Genomic DNA, 19,590 nt, shown 5'->3' with positions numbered 1-19,590 from the left:
TTATATACATATAGTATATTTATGTGAAATTTAAATGATGGTAGATGGTGATGGTTAATGATTATATATGTAGTGTACGAGCCAAGACTGTACATTTTGCTCACTCAGGCTTTTCCTAAATCGTAGGCACTCTCTTCGGGATTGCATTCCTTCGTTACATGGCAATTAATATTTCATTATTTTACTTATATTCTATTGTAGTACACATGTATTGTTCAGTGTTTAATATAGAGTAAATCTAATATCGTCTATTATTAAAATCACCATTATTTAACCAGAAATCGTACATTTGGGTCAAATTGGAAAGAATTCTGAGTATAAAAACAAATTTAACTTCACAAATATTGGATATTTACAATATTCTAATATTAAAATGAATAATATTTAAAAATGTATAAATAATTTATATAACTGTCACATGATACCGGCTAATCACAAATATACAAAAATAGTTTGGTAAAATTTTCTTTATCATTGACTAAGGCCAAGTGTTGTTTAATCTCGTCCATGGCCAAAGTTTCATGTCAATGCCACGCGATGTATCGTCATCAAATACGTAACGAAATAGTATCAGTTGATTAATTTCCGTAAGGCACGTGTTTTTTGTGTTATTTAATCAAAAAATAATGTTGAATTGTGATATAATTGAAATCGTTTAAGTGAAGTGACGGAAATAATTTAGATTGTAAGATTTTGATGTTATAAATGATCAGTCTTTGGTCTGCTGTTTATGGTGAGTTAATTTTCGTTAAATTTAATTGTTAATAAATACCAAGAGTGATTGTTTACTTTTATGACCATACAAAATTAAGACAATAAAAAGAACCATTCGTTAATATATATATATATATATATATATATTATTGGCCTAGATCAAAGTATTTTGCGATAGTATGGATTTTTGATTACGCTTGTGTGTGAGGAACCAGTCCTATCACAATTTCATAGAGAAAATGTAGTATGATTCTTTAATCACGCTTTATGTATGGCTTCGTGCTCACCCTTCTAAAAACAGCAGTTAACAACTAAAGATTGCACAGCCTACTTGAATTAACGGATTTTCTTTGTACCTAAATTAAGTATAAAAATTGTACTGCAATAGATACTATATAGAAGGTTGAAAATAAACTTAAATATTGTTACGAGCTAGGGGATCGGATAGAAAATGCCGTAGAGTTATTCAAGGGTTTATTTCTTGAAAAATCAATGAGGAATTTATGGCACAATTTAATCGCAGAGATGCACTTATAACACATAAAAACACAGTCACTAATTACTTCACTTATGCACACTTCACACAGTACTTTATCACTTATATTCACTTTATTCGCACTTTATCGCTTCGGTGTTTCGCTCTTGTTATCGCATTCAAAACTAAGTGACTATTCGCGTTTCGGCTCGCTTATATATCCCTGGGAATAATTCTAAACAATATTCGAGAACTTTCTAGGCGGGCTTGCTACTGAGTAGCGATTGCACAATTCTAGAACGTTCGCACTCTTTGTCTCTTTCGCACGTTGCTCCGTCCTTGTCGTACGGCGTTCTAGAGTGCTCGTCTAGTTTCGAGAAAGTTCTGATCTTCTCTCTCTCTCTCGTATCATTTCGTCCTTGTCTCACACCTAGAAAGTTCGGTCTAGAATATTCCTTCATCAAAGGGGTATAACTAGGCCTGAAAACGCCTGAAAACGGGTCTCCTGAAAACTGCACCACTCGACTACACATGTTCTGAAACAGACTGAAAAAAGGTTTCAGCTTCCTGAAAACTAGGGTAACATTATGAAAATTACAATTTTCTAATATGTGATTGACCCTCTCCTGAAACGGTCAGAAATCATATTACAGCTTGCTGAAAAGTTCTCTAACTAGTGGAAAAATCTAGAAACATGGCAGTCGACCCGTCTTCGTAACAATATTTTAATTGCAAGATAATTGTTGTATAAGTTTAAACAGTAAAATCTTTTTATGATCTAGACTTAGTTAACGACCTTGTATATAATCTCTCATTGTTATATCATCATACGTATGTTTAATGTGACAACTCGTTGAATATCTCAATATTTATTTAATTGTACTCGCAATCCAATTAATAAATACTCTATTACAACAAAGAGGAACTTATTAATGAAGTTTTACATATTAGATTCTTCTGAAGCACTCCTTCAAGTCTGTACCTTTGATTTTTAAAGTTACAACTAAACAATCTAACTGTAATAAGTGTAAAAAAGGTTTCCCCGTACATTGTGAGTATGCATTATTATCTTTCCAGTCAGCAATGGACTTCATAATAGGAGGTTTAGCAGGCGCTGGTGCCACTATTTTCACGAATCCGATGGATGTCGTCAAAACTAGACTTCAGCTGCAAGGCGAGTTGCGGTCTAGAAAGGAGCAGCCGAGACAATATAGGGGCCTCTTCCATGGGCTCTACGTGATCGCGAAGGCGGATGGCGTGCTGGCACTGCAGAAAGGCCTTACTCCAGCCGTGGTGTTCGGTTTTTGTATGAACTCTGTTAGGTAACGCATTTGTCGCTGTAATTTTTGTTAAAATTTAGGGTTGCGTTTATTAATTAAATGTATATCTAGCAGACCTAGAAATAAAAATTAAAACCGTTACGAAATTCTGTTGATTAACTTAATTATTAAACTAGAATAAAGAGGAAACCAAATTTGTCCCAAATGAATCGCTTTACGAAGTATCGAAATAAGGCAACTGCTTATATGACAAATTGAGCATTGTCATAAAAACTGAATCAGAATTATTAATTACATTTGTGTCTTTCTATTAATGTGTTAACGCTAGATGAAAAGAGATAGATTCACGACTTCTTAGTTAATATGTGAAGTAGTTTTTACAAGTACGAAGAATTTAATCTGTTTCTGATAAAATCAGCTACAAATCGGACAGTTTGGGACCCACGTCTTAGTCTGATAATCATTCCAGACTTGGCACGTATCACGCAGCTGAAGTTCAAGGTTGGACACAATCAACTGGTTCCGTAAATGTTCAGAAAGCAGCGTTTTGGGCTGGCGCTAGCGGTTTTATGAGCGGTTTGGTTGCGAACCCAATGTCAGTTGTGAAAACCAGATTGCAAGCCGCGGCGCATCCTAGTGTAGCGGTTGGGCAACAGCATATGTATACTGGTTAGTTACGTATTTAACATTGAACTTAAACTGTTTGTTGTATAACGATAAACTGCTAATTGTATCATTGTTCTATACAAATATAAAACATCCTTTGTCGCTACTCCTCTGTTCGGAGATACTCCCCTTAAAGCCTCAGCTAGCATTGCAACACTGGGCGTTGACATATTGAATGACGTTCAGTTTTTGTCCTATCCTTTGTATTATACATACCTAACCCTTATTAAAAAAAATATACATTTATGTATAAATATATACATTTTTAAAAGAAACAATTATCATTAAGTAGTATAATTTTAATGTAGTTTAAATATATAAAAGGTTTTTAAATGTTTTCTCATTTTTGACTTCCTTGTACTATATAATTTTGTTCAGAATTTTTGCAAAATATAGAAGTAATGAGACAATTTAAAAACAATTAAAGAGTGATAATAATATATGTATCTCTGTTACACCAAGCCCATCATATTTCCACGAAAGAAATTGGTTATAAATTATTTAGTTTTAGACTTTCGGCAAATTACCGTGGTAATGTCCCGTACATTACTTTATCCGTACGTTATTGTGTCTTTCGTTATTATGTTTAAATAGTGAAACTATCGTAAAACGCTTTTGCTGTTCATAAATTACTGTAATGTATTTTTAGCAATTTTCTAACTATTTACACTAAATACAGAATAAAAATATTTAAATCGTCGAATATGAAAACAAATAGCATTTGATATGCATACTTAGTGTGGCCATACATACTGTTACAATTAAAAATAAACAAAATATTACATTTGAATTTGGAATCTTGCGTTTTCTCATTTTGACGCCAATACATTTACAATATTTTGCGATATTAAATTGCCGTGGGGTGATAAAGAGAACAGAATCGCTGTGATTACATAACACAAAGTAGGTAAGGAGCCAAATGCAATTTTTAAAACTCACCATACGCTTGGTATTAGTAAAATATGTGTGTTCCGGGCTATTAATAGGTACAGCGAGACCTCCTATGTTTGTAACAGAAAAAGATCTAGCCGTCCACGTGGTGTTCATACGAAAAGGGTGGGCAAAGCAGTAAGGCAAAGAATTCGAAGACATCCTGTCCGAATGCAAAAGATTTTATCTCGGGAGATGAAGATAGCACCTAGAACCATGTCGCGTATATTAAAAGATGACTTAGGACTTGAAGCCCTATAAAAGACGTACTGGTCATTTCTTAACTGGTTATTTAAAAAAATAACGGGGTAGTAAAATCGAAACAACTACTGTAGCCCTTTGCGTACTGCAAAGGGAGGTCACAAAAAATTGTTTACGGATGAGATTTTTTTTTAATTGAGCAACATATTAACAAACAAAATGACCGTATTTATTCTCAAAGCTCTAAGAAAGCTTCCCTATTAGTCGACCGAGTGCAACGTGGGCACTATTCGACTTCAGTGATGGTTTGGTGGGGTGTTAGCTATGAAGGAGTGAACCATACTTTTGTGAAAAAGGTATCAAAACATCGACACAAGTGTATCAAGATACCATTCTTGAGAAAGTAATGAAGCCCCTTAACATGTTCAATAACCAAGAATGGTCCTTCGAGCAAGACTCGGCGCACGTCATAAAGCTCGGTCTACGCAGTCTCGGTTGGAAACGAACGTTTCGGACTTCATCAGAATTGAAGACTGGCCGTCGTCTAGACCCAATCTTAATCCACTTGATTACGATTTATGGTCAGTTATAGAGACAACGGCTTGCTCTTAATGAAAATTTGGAGTCCCTAAAACAATCCGTACGATTGGCTGTGAAGAATTTTCCCGTGGCAAGAGTGTGTGCTTCTATTGATAACTGGCCTCAACGTTTAAAGGACTGTATTGCAGCCAATGGAGATCACTTGGAATAAGCTTTTTATATTTTTAATTTTTTTATATTTATGCATTGAACTAACACACTGTAAAAGTAATACATGTTATTTGCAATAGATTTTTTTCTTTGTTCCAGTATTTATGGCTAGACTAGGTATATATATTTGTATAAGTAATGTACTTAGTAATCTAGTAATAACTTAGCTTTATCTTATTTTAGATTTCCTGAAAAAAGTTAGTTGTGTTTTTACGACTTTGTTTCCCGGAGCAAGGGTTATATATCTCATTTGATTAAAATTGAGTTTATAGATGATTACGTAATTTTGTAAAAGCATATTTAGATAAATTCGCCAGTCAGCACATATCTTCGGTAGTATAGTGGTCAGTATCCCCGCCTGTCACGCGGGAGACCGGGGTTCGATTCCCCGCCGGAGAGAGGTCCTTTTTTAATATTCTTCTTAGTCTCAAGATTTAATTCCTAGTTCATGTATCCATTTATTTTGTATAATACATTAGAACCATATGAAAAACATTTGTCAACATTCGACTTATATAAATAATTCCAGGCACAATAGACGCTTTGATGAAGATTTACAAAACCGAGGGCTTTCGCGGTTTCTTTGCAGGCGTCCATGCATCTTGTCTTAGATTAGCAATTGGTAGTTCCGCACAGCTAACCACATTTTCAATGTAAGTTATAATATTGTATGATAATTTAAAGATATAGATATAAAATATTGTTATGTACATAGTCGACCACCTTGAGGTGACAAGAAAAATTATCATATATTGAGCAATGACAAATCATTTATTTCAGTTCTCTTAAGAAGGCGCCTTTGAAAGCCAAAATAACAAGTTAAAATGTTTAAAAAAAATTCAGTTGCTCTTCAAAACGGTAGTTTTATATGGAGAAGAATGGGCCATACTTACTCTTTTTAAATAGTTTTTACAATATTTTGTATATATTGTTTTGATAATAATTATATGTGCTGACCATGGGCCTAGAATAAAAAGACTAGAAATTTTAAATTATTCTTTATAAAAAAAGAAATAATTAACATACTGTCAAATAGTGTGTGAGTTACGTCAAAGTTGATTTCATTTTCGAAAAAAAAACATTATAACTAAATTTCAATCGATAAATTTTATTGCTTTATTATTAGTCAGTATACTAGTTATTATTATATCTACGTATATATATAAAGCAGATAATATTCCTATGTATAATAAAAATACATTTTAGTATAAAGAAATAGAGAATATTCAGTTAACACAGAATTTGTCTGCAGTGCTAAAGAAACCTTGCTGAGTCACGGAATAAGCACAAATTCAAGGCTACGCTTAGCGTTCCTGGCTAGTGCTCTTAGTGGAGCTGTGGTTTCTGCAGTCATATGTCCATTTGACGTTGTCACCGTACGACTGTATAATCAGGGTAATTATCACCCTCGACATCATAGCCTATATCTACTAATATTTCATATTGTTCGACTTGTTACTAATTATCAGTAAATCGAATTCGATATGTGTTAAGAAACTAGATTTGATTTGCAGACTGAAAGAGCAACTTATCGCGAATGGCTTCTGTCAGAATTCACCAGCTCTTCTAGCCTGTGTCGCCAGCTTAGCATGTGGCATCTTGTGTGTCCTATTGGAAACCCCACTGGACGTTGTCAGTACACGTATATTCAACCAGGGTAATGTCCAACTGCCAAAACCTTTTTCACTTATTGTGTTTTCTTTGCATTATTTTCTCCTTACAGCCCATTTGGGGGTCATCTTTATTTCTTCGTCACATTTATGTAATCAACAAGATACCATTATTTATCATCTGTCTTTTCCCTGTACTTCAATCATTAATTTTTTTGCTTTTTAAGAGGGACACCGCAGGATATATTAAGCAATAAGCTAGTTTCTGGTACCCAATGGGTAACTTGTCTCCTTTATAACTGAGGGATATGCTTAAACTTTAAGACGCCCTCAGTTATATTTTTAAAATCTAAGCTCGTATAATATTCTTACAGGTACCTCGTCAAAAGGTGATCTGATGTACAAAGGTGTTTTCGATTGCCTTAAGAAAATATTGAAGACAGAAGGCGTATATGGACTTTATAAAGGATTTGGACCTCTTTATTTAAGAATAGCTCCACACACAACATTGTCGCTTGTTATATGGGATATGTTAAACATAACGTTTGAAAAAAAGAGATAATATCAAATAATAATGTGTTTTATTTACTTCACAAATCTGAACGCACAAATTACAAATATTGGTTTAAGTTAATTTCTTAAACGTTAGATAATTGTGAACGGAGATAATTAGATATAGGCGGAGTAAAATGTATCACCCAATCGGCTTCTGAAGAATCGCAACTTGAAGATACCTCTTCATTTTTACAGGTGCAACAATTTTCTTCAATGTTTTCTGGAACTGTCTCACGCGCTGTCATTCCCATAGCTTCGTAAAACGATTTAAGACAAACATTTTCACAATTTTGTGGGTGAAATGGATCCGACCACACCTTTTTGACAGCATTGGAAGTTAGATATTTCTGTAATTTCTCCCTCTTTCTCAATTTAGCTTTGTTATTCACACTTTCAATATCGTATATTAAGGGTGTATGTTCGTCGTTTTCAGAGACTTGCATTTCAATGTGGTATTGCCCGTTTGTTTTGCCAACTGTTATAAGGGGTTTGGGTGCTGTTAGTTTCTTTTGTCGTTTAACTTGTTTAATTTCAGTAACGACAGATTTTCGCAATTTCGCTTTATTAAGCATTTTTAAGAGGCGTTTAGAAATCGCGCCAGGTTTCCACCCATATTTCACCTAAACATTGGAAACGTTATTAATACTGTGATTTACGAAAATGTTAATGAAATAAATAAAAAATGCTTACTTTCAATTAATGTACGTTTGCAAATATTTTTACCTATGCCTAAATAAAAATAAAATAGAACGGATATAATTTACTAACATTATGACACTTAATCTTATATAAACGTTACAAAATTTAACTTAGTACAATACCAAATACAAAATAATATACAACATCGCCACACACAATCTTACATTAAAACATTATCTTGGACACAATTAATATGCGACTCCCTTATTATTTTTGAGTGCCAGCGTTCTTAGTCGACAGGGCTATTAAGCGTGCCCTCTGCTGTTTTTTCATCAGCTCTGTACCTATAAATGAGCGTAAGCACGGAACATGGAAAGAACTCAAACTTATACCACGTCTTGTTAGTTCCTTCAGCCTTTGTTTAGGCCTTACGTTTTTACCTCCTTTTAAGCGGAAGTAAGTTTTGTTTCCCTGATCATCTACTGCTACTATACCCTTGCCCGATGGCAGAGAGTGCGTGCATTTTGACCGTTCTTCATAGGGACTCCGAGACTGTTTAGTTGGCATCCTTCGACGCTTCTTGGAAGGTGGTAGACGGTAAACTGTCGATGGTTGAGGTATCTTAACATTTTCTCCTTGGGCCAGCAATTCCTTTAAGGCTGTCAAAAGTAACTTTTTGTCGTGACCATGACCAACGATGCCTAATTTTGATAGTTCTGTAGCCGATGCACCGCCAAAGCAACTCCAGCTCGCTTCAGATTTCAAAGCAGCCATGTCTTCTTTATTCTTTTTGTCGGTAGCACCAGGACGGGTGCCTTTTTTCTTGGAATCTTGAAGTTTTTTGTCGGGCAGCATTCCTCTAGGTTTCGGATAGAATCTCCATCTACCTTGACAGTCTACGAACCCATCTACACCAACCACTAACCAGTTATTATTAGCGGATTGGAATTTTCCAGCTGCACCTTCGACATTCTCTCCATTTGGCCCAATAAAGTAATTAGGAGCCCAACGTCCATCAGGCGCTACATACCCATCAATATTAATAGTAAGCCATTTTTTATCTGGTCCCCAAAAACCACCTAAGTCACTACATTGTTGTTTACCATCTGGTCCTTTAAAGTACCTAGGAACAGGGTTACCCAATCGATCTAGTAATTTTACTCTGTAATCCAAGTAAGTGTACTGGGTGCTGTTATCTGACTTAGTTACTTTTTTGGCTTTCGAAGTAGGTTTGAACGTAGCACATGGAGGTGTAAACTCTACTATCCATTCATCGGAATCTGTATCAGATCCAATAGAAGATTCATCCTGAGAGCAAGAACACGAAATATCTAAATTAGTTCTGTCTGCTGACGGTAAAGCAGGGTAGCAAGTACATTCGGGGTCCTCCGCGTCGGGTAGGATACCCAATGCCTGTTGGTAAGTTTTCAAGCAAATTTCACGGCACATATCTTTAAATGCGCTTTGAATAAACTGTCGTTGTGATCTTTCAAGTCGCCTTTGTTCTCGCGCTTTTTTCTTCTTTCTTTCTTGATTCTCTTCTTCAGTTCTTCCTATTGTATATGTGAGAACGGGTTTATCTTCATAAGGACATTGATTAACAGCTCTGGGCTTAGCGTAAGTCTTCATAGTTTCCATTGTTACCGTGAATTCACCCTCTTTCTTGTGAACTATAAGAAGAGGGCGCAATAAAGGTTTTTTCTTTGACGCTTCTCGTCTTTTCTTTTTAGGTAGCAAAACTTCACCCGGATTTCTTGCCATTCTAAGTAATCTAACCACGTGTTTATTAGTGGCACCAGGTTTCCAGCCTGGGCGAAACTAAAAAAATAAAGTAAAGTTAAAAAAAAGATAAGTAAAAATAAATAAATGCAGAATTTTTTTTCATGTTTCAATTTACATTGTATTTACCTTCATTCCTGGTACATCTTCAGCAGTCCAGAGCCAACCCATCTTTTTCGGCACATTATTCAGCGTGCCAGTACAAGGAAATGCACATCTACTATGTCCAATTTGAGGAGCTAGAATTATGTTATATTACTCAAAGCCATGTTTTAAAAATATAAACATTAATTAAAATAAATATACCAATGTACAATACGTACGTATACCTTTATAGCCGTAATTGAATTTAAATCGATCATCTTTCTTTTTCTTTTTACTTTTTTTGCTATCTTTTTCGGATTCAACGCTTTTTTTTTCAGTAACAGCTGATGTTTGAGTAGGGGTGCGTTTTTCAGATGCTGTTGCTTTCTGGCTTGAACTTACTTTCATCGCTTTTACACTTACATCGTCACCTTTCTTCTTACTGTCACTTCCAGAAATGCTCAATGTTTTCAACTTATTCTTATCAATAAGTTTATGATAGAAAGGACATGGAAATACTTCTTTTATCTGTTTACCTGCTAATTCTTCTCCAATCATTTCGTAACCGCCACATACTCCGCAGTATGTCGTTTTTTTCATAAACCCAAATCTGCATTCACACGAACAATAGCAAGGGTCTTTACCAACTTTCATCTTAGCTGTCATACCACCAACTACCTCTTGAACCATTTCGGTCATATCTGTTCGATCACAACAATCTCTTTGCAAACTTGATAGATCTAGTAAAATTTGATCATCTGCTGGTGGTGGAAGTACTCTGTGCTGTTTGTTATCACAAACTACCTGTTTACATTTCGCTATACTAATTAAAGGAGCAGCTTCCTCAGGAAGGTCTAACGTACATGTACTTGCTGGACAAGAACCCGATCTGTTTTTCATAACTTGACATTCGCTATCACACGGCTTAAATTTAAACTTGGCTTTGGATGGGATTGATTTATTCGATGGAGATTTGTCAGTTATAGAAGATTTAGATGTTTGGTTTGATAAATCTCTTTCTACAGTAAAATAGTTCACACAGTATGTCTTGCCTCCAAATTGCCCCTTTGGGTCGCCAAATATGTAATGCACGGGCTTATAACGGTTTTTTTCAATATTTGTCAAAGATTTTGACTTGCTCAGAACTTTTGTATTTCTTATCTTCTCCGATTTCGCATAATCTTTTGCTTGTTCCTCCGAAATTATATTTTCTTCTATAACCTTTTCCTTATTCTCAGAATATTTAGTACTTTGACTATTAAAAATTGGCTTAAGCTTTGATTTGTAATCTTTATTTGTTTTTATGCTTTTCACAACTTTATTTCCACTATATGTTGTTTTGATAACGCCATGCTGTTTATCTAATGTTTGTTCAATTTTATTTATATCAGAATTTAGCTGTGATGACTTTGTTACATAATATGCAAGAGACTTTGGTATTAGTTCGTTATTTCTTTGTGCTTCGAAATAAGAAAGCCTTACTTTCAATTTTACTAAAGCAATTTTTTTCTTGAAGTTATTGCATATGGTATATACTTTTCTCACAGAAACAGGTAGCTTATTTTGATCGTATTCTAAAGCTGATATATAGTTTAAATATGACTGTGTCCAAGGAATCATCAGTGAACCGAGCTTTTTATTTAAATTTTTATTCCACAGAGATACTTCTAATTCATTGTTAAACATACTATTTATAAGTTGCTGCGGTATCATGCTGATTAATATTGACCCTCCTGTTTTAATCTTAGTTAACGATACTTTCTGCTGCGACTCTTCTTCAGATTTAATAGTTCTAATTTTAGTTTTCTTCCTTTTTACCTTAGTTTTGATTTCACGTTGAATGTCCAAAGAGATATCAAACACGTCCTTGAAGTTGGCCTTGAAATAAATGGTTTCAGAATCTAAGCCGCTCCTAAATTTTTCAACAATGAACTCAAATAAAAACATTGAATCCGAAGAAGCCATATTAAAGTTACAATTCTACCTTAACATGAATCATAAAAAATGCTTACTATCTATAGTTCTACAAGATATAATTTAAAATAATTTATTAAAATTTTAATTTTACTTGTAATTTACATTGCCGAAAATAAATGAATGAATGAATGTCAAGCATTCATATTTCGTAATGTTTCGTATTTTTCGTAAAAAAGTTTGTTTATACTTAAGTTAAAAATATTTACTTTTTGAAACGTATACTCTATGCCACTAATAAGAGAGCATAGAACTTCTATATCTACAATATAAAACAATTAAATAGGCTCCGTATAATAAGTATCCTTATCTGTGGATTATTGGGAAAAATAGAAAGGTGTGAATTTTTCGTTTAAAGTTCGTACCTGAAAAAATTTATACTAGATTTTTTTCTCTGCTTATCTGATTTAAAACTGTTTCATATATTTGTCAATTTAGTTTTCGTTTCAATTTGAGTTTTTTATTTTGCTATTGTCTATATAAATGTTTTTCGTGATTATGATATTTTCCGTTGTTTGTTTGTAATTTCAATGTTCTAATAATGTTTTTTTAAGCATGCATGTTGTCTCGGAACTTATAAATAAATATCTACATCATTTAAATTTGCGTTGTTAATAATCTTAGTAATATTTATTTCATTATTAATTAATTGGTCATCATTTCGAAAGATCTTAACCTCCCATACATACAGGGCACTCCTATAATTTTTAAATAATTAAATAGTTAATCTTGACAATTGAACAATAATTTATCTTTTTCAAAAGATTACTTAAAAATGGTTTGTCAAAATAATTAAAGCGTTAATAAAACCTTTTAAAATCTAAAGTTATTACGTTACGTTCATACGTTATGCTACGTTACGTTGGATTATGTTGTCATGTTATGTAATATAGTTGTTACGGACAAAAGGCAAAATTACTGTAGCAAGAAGCAAGTCGAAGCTGGTTGCCTGATGTTGTTCCAGGGAAAGTTCGGCGTTACCAACCGTTTTAGGCCTTTAAGTTATTAAGGTCGTGGTTCATCGAGACATCGTGCGTCATGTTTTTGCAAGTTTCCATAAAGAAAAGATTTTCAAATAACTGTAGACCCTCAAGACACTAGGTATTTATTTAATAACGATTTTAATGCTGAGTACTACTAGCTGTAGTTTGATAAAGCGTTATCACAACAATCGGTTAAGCGGTTTCACAATATTTTTAATACCATTCTTAAGCACATTTTGAACAAAAAATATTCAAATATTCATCTTGGACATTATAAGCGTGCGTTCCATCTGAGGAAATAACGGCAGGGACATTGGGTGCCGTATGTCTACTTCTATTATTCCAAGATGATCCTGCTCGTTTTTTTGGTGTGTTTGAAGCTCGGCTCGTTTTAATGGGAGGTTTTGTATCGAACGTTAAATCATCATACATTGAAAGATCTCTCATTATTTCTTTATACTTTGCTAGTGTTTTGGGCTCGATTAATTTATATTTGGGATAGTCAGATTGTGGTGATCTATTTTTATCGTAGTTAACTGCTAAATTCATTACAACTGGACTCTTTGCTTTTGATGAATACGAAACAGTTTTCTTTGTCTTATCCGCAGTCCCTTTTGCTAAAACTGGCTTTGGGCTTTCCTTTCCTTGGGATCGAGCGTTACCTTTTGGTTTTGCGTCTTCAGGCGCTTTAGACTGGGTTGCTGGTCTAGCCGACTTCTTTGATTCAGCTGTTGTTGCTGTAATAGTTGATCTGGGACTTCGAGATCTTCGTTTTGAATACCACGCCCACTTACCATCTTTATCTATATAACCATCTATTCCTATTTTGAGGGTTTTACCAGTACTTTCAGTAAAGAAACCTTCCTCCGCCGAATAATACATTCCATCTGGCCCAGTAAAGTTCATGGGTACCCACCTAACATCTGGTCCTATGTAGCCGTCTTTGTTTATTTCTAACCAAACGTGACCTGGTCCCCAAAAACCTCCTAGATCACTGCACTCTTGCTTTCCGTCAGGGCCTTTAAAGTATCGTGGTACAGGATTCCCACTTTTATCAAGCAATTTAACTTTATAATCTAGATAAGTATATTGACTTTCATTATCCATAACTGATGGTGGATGCTTTGCTTTAACATCCCACCGAGCTGCGGGAGGTGAAAACTGAATCTCCCACTCATCACCATCTGTGTCACTACTGGATATAGAGCCTTCATCAGAGCAAGAACAGGAATCTATCGGTGGACTAACATTTTGAGTAGCGTCTGTGTGACAGGGACAATCCGGACTATTAGGATTAGGTAGCGGCAATAAACCAATCGCTTGATTATATGCCTTTAAACAAATCTCCTGACACTTATCTCTAAATGTCGATTGCAGTAACCGACTTTTGCGTCTTGTTTCACGACGTTCTCTCCTTTCACGCTGTTTTCTTATTTTATTTTTTTCCTCCTCAGTTTTTCCTATTGTATAAATCAGGGCTGGCTTATCATCATACGGGTTTTGGAACAATAGTCGTTCTTTAGAATACTTCTTTAATACCTCCATGTGAACAGTATATTCACCGTCCCGTTTTTTCACTATTATGGTAGGTTTGATTTCTACTTTCTTTTTTCGTTGCATCATAGCACGTTTCTTTTTAGCTACAACATCGACTCCTTCGAGTAAAGCTCTGTATCGTCTAACTAAAATTTTGTTGGCTGCACCAGGTCTCCACATTGGACGAGGCTGAAAACAGTTCAGTTATACCCTTAATATTATCTGTATTTTTACATAATTTAAATATTTCACAAAAAATCTAATTATTGAAAAATAAAGTCATGCTATGCTCGTCGCTGTAAATAAAGTTTTCTTTAAATGTTTTCTTTAATAAGAATTGAATAATATAGAAATATAAACGAACGTAAAACTGTAAATTAAATCTTTTTACTTTCTAATTTTAGTAAAGATGACAAAGTGTTAAAATTATTGGCTTAAAATAAAAATCTGCTTGATTTATAGAAAAATAATATGACACGCCCTGCGCTGTGGATAGACGTAGTATAGTTGATGATTTCCGCCCTAAGGTCGAAGATAGTGAGGACTTCGTGCGCTCTACAAGTCGCTGTCGATGATAAAAAATATATATGAAAGCTTGTTAACTAGCGCTTTAGTCACAGAGTACATTAAATATAGTAGTTTTAAATTTCTACGCAATGCCAACGAGTTCACACATGTGTATCTTGAGGATGTGTGGTGCCCGACGTCGCATTGATGTTCGGAACACTGAGTAGCGATGTGTAAGAGGCTAGTTACACCGTTTCTTTATAAAAACAATCACTTTGAGTTTTATTTGTGCTCGCCTAGTGATAGCCATATACAACTCAAATTAACGCTTAAGTAGTGTTTAAAATTTCTGTTAAAAGCAGAAAGTTTCAAAAAATTCACTAAAAATATAAAAAGGCTTTGCGCTTAAATGTGTACTGCGCTAACAGTAGTGTCTCGTACCGTAACTATGATTTTTTAACGAAACAAGTCAGGTTAAATGCACTGGTAAATTTAAATATCCATTTTAATAGTTACCTTCAATCCCGGAATATCTTCTGCTGTCCAATTCCAGCCCATGTTCTTAGGTACGGGTGGGTAAGGATACTTAGGCTCGGGTTTCTTTTCAACAGGGACTATTTGTGCAGCCGCTGCAGGAAGTAAACCGTACTGTGTACTGTGTCATATACTGTAAACATCTTTCGATATCTATCTAACTAGGCATGGAAGTTAATTTTCAAAAATATTAAAAAACCTTGACGTTACGCTAAAAGATATAGAAATTTGTCGAACTCACTATAAATTTAGATTGTTATTTGCGTTTGTCATAACATAGTTAGATGTAGCCATTATATAAATACCTACCAGGTTCAGGTACATTTGCGGTAAATTTACCAACTTTCTTTTTCTCTTCTTTGGTTTTTTTTACCTTTTCGGTACTTTTTTCTTTCTTATCAGATTTACGATCACCGATTGACTTCATTGATCTAGAAACCGTTAATCTTTTTTCGGCTGTTGTTAATTTCGATGCAGTTGTTCTTGAACTTTTATTACTCATTGTATCTGGCTGTTTTAAAGCTGAATCTTCCTCTGGCCATGGGTTTGGTGTTTTAATGTATTTTTTATCGTATAGCTTATGGTAAACAGGACATGGATGAGGTTTTGCATATTCTGGCATTTCTTTAACATCTTCACCTAAGCATTCGTAACCACCACAGACGGCACAATAAGTAGTATTCTTAGAAAACTTAAAGGTACATACACAGTCGCAATAGCATGGGTCATCTTCTTCGACGGTCTTCTTCTTTTTGCTCAAAATTCCATCCACTATGAAGTCTTTCACCTTCGCTGCGACATCACATGATTTAACGCAGCAAGGGTTGTGTATATCATTAAAATCTATTTCTATATCACTATCTGCCGGACTAGGTGGAAATACACCTTTGATTGGGCACACAGGGTCTTTACATTTATCTTCTTCGGCCATAACTTGCTCTTCACTTTTTTTGTTGAGGGAAGAACACGTAGTTTTAGAGCAAGAAACTTTCTCTGAGGCTTTTGAACTTGGGCAATCTGCAGAGCAATATTTGTATTTTGAAGATTTATCTGTGTCAGGTGAACTAGTAACGGATCCTTTAGAAAAGTCATGCTCGACTGTGAAATAATATACATCATAAACTTTTTGAGTTTTGTTAAAAGGGCATGCCTCTCCATCACAGCGACTAGCCTCACTATCGCTATCATCGCATTCCTTGGAACAAACTTCATCGCAAACTTCTTCTTTTTTGGTCAATGCATCTTGCATTTGTTTGATACATGCACATTGTGTGGACAAACCCTCTAAATTGCTACCCTGTCTGAAATCTCCTTCATGCCGCAAGATTTGCTGAATTTTTTCTGCTATTGTACACTTGCTACTTCCACACGGTCCTATAATATCCTCAATATTGATTTCTTCATTGTCTTCTTCGACAAGTTTTTCAATGTAAGCTCTTAAGTCTCTAGCGATTCTACAATCAGGTCTACCACAAGGGCCTCTTATGTTGGCAATATCAAAGGTTGCAGCTCTTGATCCTTCTGGTTTTTTCCCAGCGTTTATACATACCGGGCATGGTTCAGACTGTGCTTGTTTTCTGAACCTTTCAGCGAATTGACCTCCAGGCCAACTAGTTTCTTTACAGTAGCAAAGTCTATCGATGTCAGTTGCTTTTATTCTTGGTTTGATCGCAGGACGCGGTGTCAGCATGCGCATGTTGTCATTACATGATACTATAATTTTTCTTACGTAGTCGATGATGAAATTGATGTCGGGACAAGTTTCTGGCGCCTTATATATAGATTCAGGAGGTTTGTCTGCATGGCTCATGCAACAATAATCACCATCGTTGAAAAATGTAAGATTTGCTCCTGGGGCGTTTTTGAAATCTGCATAAACGATTTTGTTGTTCTTTGGTTTATCTACTATGTAATTATTTTCAACTTTATTGCAATTTTCTTCGAAATCTTCATCAGTAGTTTTCATTGTGCACATATATGAGGTTGTTTTTGAGTTAAGTCCGGTATAAAGAACTTTCTTGATCGTTGAATCTTCCGAAAGTGTTCGAAAGCTAGTAGTGACCTTATCTGTAAGATAGGTTAGTTTGACTTGTATGGATATTTTAGTCATCAATTTCGCAGTACCCTCTTCGAATATATTGTATTCTTCATTTAAGGTAACGGGAGTTGCTTCTTGAGCATTACAGATCTTATCTAAGTAAGTGTAGAATATTGGATCCCATGGAACGTAGGTGGTTCCAATATACGAAAAGTTATCTTCCTTGCTCCACAAAGATAGCTCTAAGGGAAATTTTTTCATGGTTTGTATTAAAAATTCTGCACTACTTGTAAATAACACTGATTGTCCTGATTGTATTACAGGCTCGGGTGGTGGTGCCTCCTCTTTGCCTTTCTTGCCCTTTTTAGGTTTCGGTTTCGCTTTACCCTTTTTCTTTCCTGGTGGCTCCGGTGGTAGTGGTGGCGGCTCTGGCATCACGATATGCATCTGTTTAGGGTCTTTTAACTCAAGGGAAAATATATCAGCAAATTCGCTTTTTATCATCATCTGACGGCTCTCTACCAAGCTTTTGACGTTTTCAACAACAACTTCGAATAAAAACATTGCCGTCGACACTGCCATTTTTTTCTTTTTCGATTTTTATATTAAACTTTACTAAAATTTTAAAATGTAAGTAGATAAAATGTTTACGACATTGACAGGTGTATAATGTATTTTTGCTAAACATTAGGAAAAACGGCGAAGTTTTTATGGATTCAAACTTCATGAAGGTGACCTTACAAATCAAATTATTTGTATTATTAAGAACATTATCTTATATTGCTGTTATAGTAAAGTGAGATGAAATATGATCGCACATCGCTAATATTAGGGGAAGAATTAAAACGATTAGGCTGAAGTATTTTATTACATAATTTTATCGCAAGTGAACAATGGTCCAACAAGCTCGATTCCTTAATTTATTACTCAAATAAAATATTTAATTAACATTTATCTACCTAACTAGATCGCTGGTAAACACTAATCGGTCGGTACGAAACATACTTATATATAAGTTCTCCTAATATGTGTAATTAGGCCATTCTTGTCTGAAAAACGAAATTTGAAAGCAGCTTTAAGCGTAGGCCTGCAAATAATTTGGTCTGTATCATTAAATACTAAGTACAGCATCATTGCGTGGCGCATATCGGACAGCATTCGGTAACTTAAAATAGCGTTTGCTATCCTGACTTCAAAGTTCAGTTCTAGTAACGCCCGTCAGGATTTCGACGTCAGCACGAAATATCTAAATTGCATACAGTCCCGTTATTAGAAGTTAGGCTGAGTGAAATCTACTACAAAATAATTGCCATTTACGAAAACAATTATTAAAGAGTCGGTCTGCGCCCGGTTTTATACATATAGAGCATTGTAAAAAATGCAAATATTAAAAAAATCTAAGCAAATCGTAGCGCCGTTTTATTTGGAAAAATTCAAATGACAATCAAGGAGAAATATTTATACACGACAAATTTCGTGTTAAGTACCAATCAGCATACATGGAAGTGTAAACGTATGAGCATATTCTACAAATACAATCACAACATCAAATTGATCTCGTCTTATCTTGAAGGCTTGTTGAAATAAGAATTAAGTTATTGATTTAGTCCATCCATTTATTAGCTGCCCGTTCATATATCTGTTTTGTTAAAATTTAGTAATAGAGCGGACAGTACACATAACGAAAATTAATGGTTGTGTATAAAAATTGTTGTGGAATTAAAAACACATCTGGAATATTCTTTATAATTGACGCCATTGGTTTTAGTTTATTTGGCATGATTATATTTTAAGGAACTTTTATTTCCCAAATTATTTGACGTAATCTGATACTTTTATTGATAGCTTACCGATTGAAGGACGATTTAGTGTGTTCGAACTACAACTCACTCACTTTGCCAAATTGCAATAGCGCACTAGCGGCCTGGTCGTGCGGCCAAAGCCGCTACATTTGTCAGTGCAAATATACGTACAGCACGCTTCAAAATGGACGTTGAGGAAATAGCAGTGGTTGTGTATATCTCAAGAAATAAGCGAAAAACAAAAGGAAACAATATAGGGTTCATCCATTGTTACGTGAATGATTTACAAAGGGATTATTTTATACATATTTCACCGATCTTAACAATATGACAAGTTCTTTAATTATTTACGGATGAGCAAGTCTTCGTTTGAAGAACTGTTAAGAAAATACGTCATGGCCGCCACGGCTAGTGCGCGCCGACTGTTGTTATCAACAGTGCAATCCCGCTGGCTGTTGCGACCTGGCCGCTAGTGCGCTATTGCCCTAACTCTGCAATTGGCCGATAAATCGACGAAATGCTGATCTGCAAAG

General features: G+C 34.9%; 3 protein-coding genes and 1 non-coding gene across 12 annotated transcripts; 2 read left to right on the top strand and 2 right to left on the bottom strand.

The window, feature by feature from the left end:
- Window positions 1-557: 557 nt before the first annotated feature.
- Window positions 558-7,195, top strand: LOC123720091 (solute carrier family 25 member 35-like). 6 transcript variants are annotated; one of them, XM_045676565.1, is made up of 6 exons: window positions 558-733; window positions 2,267-2,511; window positions 2,939-3,138; window positions 5,546-5,669; window positions 6,531-6,673; window positions 7,001-7,195. In XM_045676565.1, the coding sequence occupies exons 1-6, from the start codon at window positions 731-733 to the stop codon at window positions 7,186-7,188; spliced, it is 903 nt and encodes a 300-aa protein (XP_045532521.1). In that variant the 5' UTR covers window positions 558-730; the 3' UTR covers window positions 7,189-7,195. The 6 variants fall into 6 exon arrangements, with proteins under 6 accessions (XP_045532521.1, XP_045532523.1, XP_045532520.1 ...); XM_045676564.1 differs by lacking the exons at window positions 558-733; window positions 6,531-6,673 and adding exons at window positions 2,104-2,163; window positions 6,269-6,411; XM_045676563.1 differs by lacking the exon at window positions 558-733 and adding an exon at window positions 2,106-2,163.
- Window positions 5,344-5,415, top strand: Trnad-guc. The gene has a single exon. It is a non-coding gene; the product is annotated as a tRNA-Asp (tRNA).
- On the bottom strand, window positions 7,195-11,765 carry LOC123720090. 4 transcript variants are annotated; one of them, XM_045676561.1, is made up of 3 exons: window positions 9,923-11,765; window positions 9,729-9,838; window positions 7,195-7,801 (listed from the first exon to the last, which is right to left on the bottom strand). In XM_045676561.1, the coding sequence occupies exons 1-3, from the start codon at window positions 11,646-11,648 to the stop codon at window positions 7,265-7,267; spliced, it is 2,373 nt and encodes a 790-aa protein (XP_045532517.1). In that variant the 5' UTR covers window positions 11,649-11,765; the 3' UTR covers window positions 7,195-7,264. The 4 variants fall into 4 exon arrangements, with proteins under 4 accessions (XP_045532517.1, XP_045532518.1, XP_045532514.1 ...); XM_045676562.1 differs by having other exon boundaries at window positions 9,929-11,765; XM_045676558.1 differs by lacking the exon at window positions 7,195-7,801 and adding an exon at window positions 7,930-9,638.
- Window positions 11,766-12,748: 983 nt separating this feature from the next.
- On the bottom strand, window positions 12,749-17,910 carry LOC123720611. Its single transcript, XM_045677299.1, has 3 exons — window positions 15,527-17,910; window positions 15,200-15,312; window positions 12,749-14,365 (listed from the first exon to the last, which is right to left on the bottom strand). Exons 1-3 carry the CDS (start codon window positions 17,835-17,837, stop codon window positions 12,866-12,868), a joined length of 3,924 nt encoding a protein of 1,307 aa, XP_045533255.1. The 5' UTR covers window positions 17,838-17,910; the 3' UTR covers window positions 12,749-12,865.
- Window positions 17,911-19,590: the final 1,680 nt, after the last annotated feature.

This window comes from Pieris brassicae, chromosome 2 (genome assembly GCF_905147105.1).
Source record: "Pieris brassicae chromosome 2, ilPieBrab1.1, whole genome shotgun sequence".
NCBI lineage: Eukaryota > Metazoa > Arthropoda > Insecta > Lepidoptera > Pieridae > Pieris > Pieris brassicae.
This window is presented reverse-complemented; position numbering and strand designations above follow the sequence as displayed.